Consider the following 7,910-nt stretch of genomic DNA (forward strand, 5'->3'; position numbering starts at 1 on the left):
GCCGCGGGCGCCGCCGCTATCCGCGGTGCTGACGCCGTCAGGTGCGCTCCATCCCGCCCGCCGGTAGTGTGGCCGGGGCCCGCCGCTATCCACGGTGCTGACCCCTCTGTCTTCGGCCACCGCTCTCCTGGAGGAAGCGCGCGGTTTGGATTTTTTAAAAGCCATTCTTTATTTAGATTCCAATATCCTCGCATTTCTTCTGTGCCAAAGGGGCGCTCAGGCCGTCCGCCTCCTTCTTTGCTCTCCCCAACTTCACGCGCCCTCCCTCCCGTTTCTCCCTGACACTCCCACCACCCCCCCTCGGCTCGGTGGCTCGGCGCGATGCTGCAGAAGACGCTCTGAGCCCTCTTGGATCTAATGCGCAGAGGAGGTTGGCCCAGAGCTCCTGGGCTCCCCCAAGGCTGAACTCCGTCCAAGGTGCCCGCAGGCTCCCTGCCCGCCTTCCCCATGCCAGCCCGCAGCTAGGGGCAGGGGCAGCGTCGGCTGGGGTTAGGGGTGGGTGGGGAGCTTTTGAGGAGGACAGGTCGCAGCTTGGCTATGGAAGGCTCCAATGGCTTTGGGATCGACTCCATTCTCTCCCACCGTGCGGGCAGCCCCGCCCTTCCCAAGGGGGACCCCTTGCTCGGAGACTGCCGTTCGCCCCTGGAGCTGAGTCTGCGCTCGGAGAGCAGTAGCGACTGCTCTTCACCAGCCTCGCCAGGAAGGGACTGTCTGGAGACGGGTGCCCCGCGACCTGGTGGGGCATCGGGCCCAGGTTTGGACTCCCACCTGCAGCCTGGGCAGCTCTCCGTCCCAGCCCAGTCGCGCACGGTCACCTCCTCCTTTCTGATCAGGGACATCCTTGCCGACTGCAAACCACTCGCGGCCTGTGCACCCTACTCTAGCAGCGGGCAGCCGGCTGCCCCTGAGCCTGGGGGCCACCTTGCGGCCGAGGCCAGGGAGGACTTTAGAGACAAGCTGGACAAAAGTGGCAGCAATGCTTCATCAGACTCCGAGTATAAAGGTAAGAAAACATGAGGTGAAAAGTTGATGTGAAGGGACGATGCTATAGTTCTAAAAACTGGTATTTAAAACCTGAGTGCCCACATGTGGGGACATGCACATGCTCACCTTGGGGCTCCCCCAGGGCCCAGGCTGAGCAGCTGGACTTCCCTGAACCTTTCCTTCAGCCCTGTGGCTATGCCTGTGAGCAACAGAGTCGGGGCGGGGAGGCGGGCGTAATACTGCATGCCCAAGGAGAGATTCCCTCAAATGCACAAAACAAACTTTCTAAACTTTAGCTGGGAACCTTCCTTCCAGTGGTGTTGGTGGGCAGGAGTGGGTTCCAGTCAGGCCAGTGGTTCTCCAGGAAGCGACCTTTGCAGAAGCAATGGAAGACGCAAAGGGTTCTGCTTGAACACCTTCTTATAAGAGTAAATACCTAGCATGAAATTTCAGCTGGAGCCCTGAAAACAGTCAGAATTTTCCATCTTTTAATCTGAATTTCCAGATGGAAAAAGAAACTGGGGTCTCCCTCCTGTTGGGCCCAATGTGCTCTGGGCCCCGTGAATCGTGCAAAAGACATATTCACTTCAAAAAAGAAACAACAGCCAGGTGGCTGACTTGGAGCAGGTTCAGAGGTCTGGTGGAAAGAGGAGGACCCCACACCCTCCCAGCTGTTCTCAATGAATTTGATTTTAAGCGCATTGAGCAATAAACTCCAGGTTGTTTATTAATAACTGCAATAAACTGCAGGACCCAGACGTTCCTGAGTAACCAACCTCGTTTGCCCTGTACTGGGGTTGCTGCTCCTTCCCTTCTCTTTTCACCTCTGTGAATCTTTTTGTTCCGTTTTCATTGCATTTTAACCAGGGAGCTGAGATTGAAATTAAGAGGAAAGGGAGAAGGAAGAAAAGAAGGAAGGAGTTCCACACTTTTGTTTCTTCCTCTCACCTCCTACCTTGCCCTAAAGGCTCTTTGGTGTGGCCAGAGGTGCAAAGTTATTTCTAAGAAGAAGTCAGGAGTTAGAAAGTGAGGGGAAAGCCCTGTGTCCCCATCAAGCAGAAAACCCAGAGCTGGCAGAAGCTGTTCAGAGCTCTCCCTTCAGCCATATAATGAATTCCCAGAACACTTTTCACAAGAAGAAATTTCCTATGAAGGAAATTTCTTTATTGTTGGAGGCCCCACACTTCCTGGCCCCTATTTGTACCAAGTGAGCTTCACAAATTTTTAGGAGGGTTTTTTTTTTTTTTTTTTTTAAATCTCTTCCTTGTTATGGGTCTGTTCAGATTTTCAACATCCCTTTGTGTTAGTTTGGATGGGTTTTTTTTTTTTTTTTTTTTAACACCTTCCTCTCAGCCAATAATTCGTTTGTGGATATACCCCAAATAGAAACCCATTTGAGCCCCATTCCCTATACACATCCTACTCCCCTCCACTTCCCAGGCAAACGACTGAGCCTCCCTCAGCCAGGCTGGGCCAGCCACTGCCTAGAAAACGGGCAGGTTGAACAGAAGCACCCAGGAAAGAAGCCCAGAGGAAAGTGAGTGCTAGGAGCCCTGGCAGATTGTCCCAGTGACCCTTGCTCCTCCCCCTGCAGCCCGCTTAGAAAGAGGCAAAGAAAACTCGTCCTGGAGAAAGACAGGTGTGTGTGTGGAGGGGGAGGCGATGCAAATATATATATTCATAACATCATGTCTTATTATTTATAATTTTCAACAACAACAACAAAATCCCAGCTTTACTGTTAGGGCAAGAAGCAAGAATCTCCAAACTCATATACTAATGGCTGGTGTCAGTGGTGGTGAAAGAATTTGACGTTTCCTCTTATTTCTTTGCCCCCAGGAAGGATTTTGAGGAGAGGTTTCCTTTAAGATAATTGGAATATCAATTTCCGTCTCTTGTCCCTGCTGATATCTGATCAGGGAGGTGACGAGGGCCGGCTGTCCCCATATCGCTTAAATGGGTTTGGTGCAGAGAAGGATGGAAGGGCCCCTCCTTCTCCCCAGGCTCCACAGCCTTTGCATCTAGAAAGCCCCGGGCTGAAAAAAGGAATGGGTACATCAGCCCGGGCGGAGTCTGGAGCGTCTCTTAAACAGGGAAGTGACTTTTTCTGGGTCCAAGTTAGGGAGCCCACGGACAGGCACAGCGGTTAAGACGTCTAAGCCCCTCTCCCCCACCCCCACGTTCCACACTGATAGTCATTTCCTCCACGGAGGACGTGGAGGGAAGGTCAGATTCAGCTAGTATCAAGGCTCCTCAAGCATAATATTTAAAGAAGCTGTAAGAGGGCTTTGAAGTAAGGCAGTCCACCGCCAACACCACGCCACTGGAGTGCAAGTCAGCGGAGAAGCCCACGCTTTGCTCAAAACAGGCAAGGTCGATGGGTCTCGAACTCCCGGGCGTTGAGATGCGGGCTCCAGGCCGGGAGACTGCGAGTCCGGGAAGCCGAGGCCCCACCGGGATGAGCCCAGGGAGGCGGAGGCCGAGCGGCGCGGAGCGCACACCGGAAGGCTCCAGCTTGCACTAGAGAGGAATGAGGGAAAAGCCCAGCGGTCCTTCCTGACGCCCGCAAACCAAAACCCCTTCGCTCACCTTAACCTCAGCCCTGAGAAATTAGAAGGTTTCATAAATAATCCAGACAATTAGGTAAAACAGTAGGATTTCTGCAGTATCAGGATTGAGGTTGGCTTATTCAGATGATTGTTTCCGCGCACTTGTTTTAACTTTACCTCGTCTGCACAGACAGAACTCAGGTTCCCCCATCCCTACAGGTCCCGCTCTCCTGCCGCGGTCCGAGCCCCTAACTCCCCGCCCAGACCTCTGATGCCTGCCTGGAGGCGGCACGGGAGGAGGGAGACGTCGGCGCGGATTCTCCCCCGCGCTCGCGCAGCTCGCCCGCCTCAGTGCACCCGGTGCCCGCGCCCTCCCGGCCGCGAACCACTGCCTTTCCGGTTGAAAAGTCTCGCTCCCTAGTGGCTCAATTAACCGGATTATTGTTTCCTACAGAGAGAAATCAACTCGTATTCAGCTGAACCCTGTCACTGCAAAAGCCATGCACAATGAAACTCACCATAAAGTAGAGAGAGAGAGAAAAAAAAAGAGGGGGTGGGGAGAGTCCCCAGCCGGCGCCGCTAATTTTGAGGAAGCGGCCTCTTTGGTCACACAATACTTCTAGGGGAAGAAGGGAGAAGACTGAGCTTGCTCTAGCAAGAAAGAGTTTGGGGGAAAAGAAATCATCCCTGTCCCTTCCATCCTTGGGCCTCTAGAGCGGGGACCCTCGTACCCGCCTGTCCCGACTATAGGGCAAAGATATACGACCGCCACGCGGTGTAATGAGGGCCACAGTGGGCACTGTGTGTTCACGGAAACGCAGACCTCGGCAACTTGCGCACCCGAGGGCCAAACCGACGCAGAGTCGCTTATTTCTCTAAATGCTTCGCGCTCCCAGGCTCTCTCTCGCACCCGGCCTTCCGCAATGCGCAGTTTGTAGGTAGCTTAAGTACGGGGGTAACTATCACTATATATCCATACCCACACAGACGGGCGGGCAAAATGTGGGTGCAGCTATTTGTTTTTTATTGTTCTTCAGGACAACGAATCGTTCCGAGGTGAACAGGTTTTGTCTCTCCACACGGGTTTTTCTCCCCAGACTGTGACCTTCAGTTTCCTTCCTCCCAGCCTCAGGAGCGGGCAGTTAACTCCGGGCGCAGGCTCGGAGCACATACCCGCACCCCTGAGCACGTACCCGTGCAGTCCATCCCGCTGGAACGCCTGGATTCCCCCCACTCTCAGCGGGTCGGGTCCAGCTCCACCGCGTTAGCTGCGTTTATCCCTCCGGGCAACGCAGGAGCAGCGCAGAAGCACCGCAAAGAGAAAGCGTAGTGGAGTTCTCCCGGCTTTGGGTTCTTTCTCGCCGGAGCTACCATCTCCTGCCGCCATCTCCCGCAGTCAGGGTTCACACTTTGGTACTGGGAGTCCGGAGGACTCGGCTCAGCCCGGCTTTCCCGCGCACTCGGGTGCAGCGGGGCAGCCGCGGGCGCGAGTTGCGTTTACAAGAAAGCAATGCGCCAGCGGCCGGCCTGGTTGAGCAGGCGGGCGGACACGTAGGTGGCGAGGCCGGGCCCTGACGCGCCCCTGTGTCTCCGCAGTGAAGGAGGAGGGCGACCGCGAGATCTCCAGCTCACGGGATAGCCCCCCGGTGCGTCTGAAAAAGCCACGCAAAGCGCGCACGGCCTTCACCGACCATCAGCTGGCGCAGCTGGAGCGCAGCTTCGAGCGACAGAAGTACCTGAGCGTGCAGGACCGCATGGAGCTCGCCGCCTCGCTCAACCTCACCGACACGCAGGTCAAGACCTGGTACCAGAACCGCAGGTGAGGCCCGGCTACCGGGTGGCGGGCGGAAAGGGCTTCTTCTGCTCTCCTTACTGCCTTTTCAGGAGACCCTCGAGTCCACCGCCTGGCGCTAATGGAAGGGCCTTGGGCCTCCTCCATTCTGTAAAAGCGGGAAGAAGGCAATGCCCAAAGTCCTACAGTGAGGGCCAGACACGGGACTAAACTAGTCTGCAGTGCCCTGTCTTCCTTGTCCAGGACAGACGGAAAGACAGATTCCCCCGGCCAGGGGCTCACACCCTCCCCCGAATCTTGTGGCCACTGAGCCCTCTCGGTGGAAGTCCCAGGTCAGGAGAGGGATGGTGGCTCCTAGAAGCCTCTAGGGGGAGAGTACAAGCGGGCAAGCGGCCCTGGGGTGATGCGTGGGGCGTTCCCAGCCTCTGCCGGCACGTCGGAGTTTGCACTGGGGCCCTAGGGCTCCCGCTGAGCCTCTCCAAGTCTTGAAATCCTCGGGACACTCGACCCGGCCCCATTCCTTGGGGACAAGGTGACCAGAAATCGGTATTCAAAAGTGGAGGAGGCCGGCACTGATCTTCAACCTGGCATTTCCTGATCTCCCTCCCCAAAGCACTCACAGGGGTAGATACAGCCGTACATGCCTCACACTCACACACACATCCACGCATTCAATCCTCATACTTAGTCACACGCACATTCGCACACGTACCATACCCGCAGACACACGCACACGAAGCAGAAGCGGAATGGCGCTTTCCGTAAACAAGCCTCAGAACACATTACCCTATTAATAATAAATACGATTACTACTCTGGGCATCAATAATTAAGGCTCGTTACAGTAATTACACAATTATGATGATGATGAATAATTCAGGGAGGGAAACGGGGCTGGCTTGGCTGAGCCCGCTTCCGTGGGACCCCGGCCCGCCGAGTAAGCCTTAGGGGCCGGACTGCAGGCTCTGGCAATGAGAGAGCGTGACCTCGACTTCCTTGACTTCGGAGCCAGACGGGGCGCAGGGCTCGCCCCAGGTCTCGGACCCAGGCTTGGAGCTCGGTAACTTCTCGCTGGGGCCAAGGGCAGCAAGGTGCGGTCGAGCGGGCGGGAGACGCACCCAGGAGGATGTGTGCGCCCCTGCGCTTCTTTTCCAGTTGCCTTCTCCCGCCCGCGCGCTACTGTGGAGGCGCAGCCGCCAGGATACCACGCCATGTTTGTCTCAGCTTGGCCACGCAGGGATAATCATCCTCTCCCGTTTCCAGGGCTAGTGGCCCAACCCCTTGGCCCCGGAGCCCTCTCTCCAGTGCAGGCCCATCTTCCTAAGGCCTCTCCAGGGACACACACGTAGGGGGAGCCCCAACACCGGGGTTTTGGAGTCAGGATAGCCTGGCTTAGACCCCGGCTTCTGCTGATTTCGAAACCATCTCAGAAACTGGTTCACGCCTCAGTTTTATCTGTAAAATGGGGATAATAGCCATGGAGGGCCGGTGGAAGATTAAATGAGACCATGAACGCAATGCGTGGGAACATTTGCCTGGCACTTCGTTATTTATTAACAAATTAGTGTGATCCTTCCTGGCCGTCCCCCTCTGGGCCAGACACTTGGGAGGAGCAAGGGTCGTCAGGTGCTTTAGCTCTGACCCCGACGTGCATGTTTATTTCGGACCCTAGGACTAAATGGAAGCGACAGACAGCCGTCGGTTTGGAGCTGCTGGCGGAGGCGGGCAATTACTCAGCGCTCCAGCGGATGTTCCCGTCGCCTTATTTCTACCCGCAGAGTCTAGTTTCCAACCTGGACCCCGGAGCCGCGCTCTACTTGTACCGCGGCCCCAGCGCGCCGCCGCCCGCGCTCCAGAGACCTTTGGTGCCTCGCATCCTCATTCACGGACTCCAGGGCGCCAGCGAACCGCCCCCGCCGCTGCCCCCGCTGGCCGGCGTCCTCCCGCGCGCCGCGCAGCCTCGGTGAGGCGCCTGCCTGAGGCCCGGCCCGGCTAGCTCCCGGCACACCGGGTCCCCCTCCCCGGGTCTCGGCGCGGGGTTTCAACTCCTCTTCCCGGGGAGAGGGGGTCCTGTCCGGCCCTCCTTGGTGTCCCAGCCCAGTGTCCCCCGAAGGGCCAGATGCCAAGTCCACTGAGGCCCAGACCCCGGACTGAGTCCCCCTTCCTCGGCGTCCCGGCCACTCCATCAGGGAGCCACTTCCACCCGCCGGATGTACATATGCGTCTCTGCCCGCCTCCCCGCTGGCTCCCCAGGCGCCCCCTTCCCACCCGGGGGCAGGTGGGGAGACTGTCCACGCCTCGCTCTCTTCCACTCCCCTTCCGCGCCCAGCTGTACACCAACGCCCCTCTCGAACCTCTTCCAGAGGGAGGGGAAGGGGCGAGCGGGACCGTCCCCCCCACCCTCCAGCGCCCGGTCCAACGGCTGAACTGTACCTACCGTGTGCAAAGTGTATATGAAGTTATTTATTTCGTGACCCATGAACCCGTGACCGTGTCCGTGAATCAGTGAGTCCGTGGCCTGTGCCCTCCCCATTCCGGGCGAGGCAGGAAGGGGCCAAGGGGGCTTGCCCACCCACCCCGACCCCC

The 7,910-nt window shown here is 57.3% G+C and overlaps 1 protein-coding gene across 1 annotated transcript; it reads left to right on the top strand.

Moving 5' to 3' along the window:
* Positions 1–398: 398 nt before the first annotated feature.
* BARHL1 (BarH like homeobox 1) lies at positions 399–7,453 on the top strand. Its single transcript, XM_004375783.1, has 3 exons — positions 399–1,003; positions 5,130–5,352; positions 6,997–7,453. Exons 1-3 carry the CDS (start codon positions 538–540, stop codon positions 7,289–7,291), a joined length of 984 nt encoding a protein of 327 aa, XP_004375840.1. The 5' UTR covers positions 399–537; the 3' UTR covers positions 7,292–7,453.
* Positions 7,454–7,910: the final 457 nt, after the last annotated feature.

This window comes from Trichechus manatus, unplaced genomic scaffold (assembly GCF_000243295.1).
Source record: "Trichechus manatus latirostris isolate Lorelei unplaced genomic scaffold, TriManLat1.0 scaffold00038, whole genome shotgun sequence".
Classification (NCBI taxonomy): Eukaryota; Metazoa; Chordata; class Mammalia; order Sirenia; family Trichechidae; genus Trichechus; species Trichechus manatus.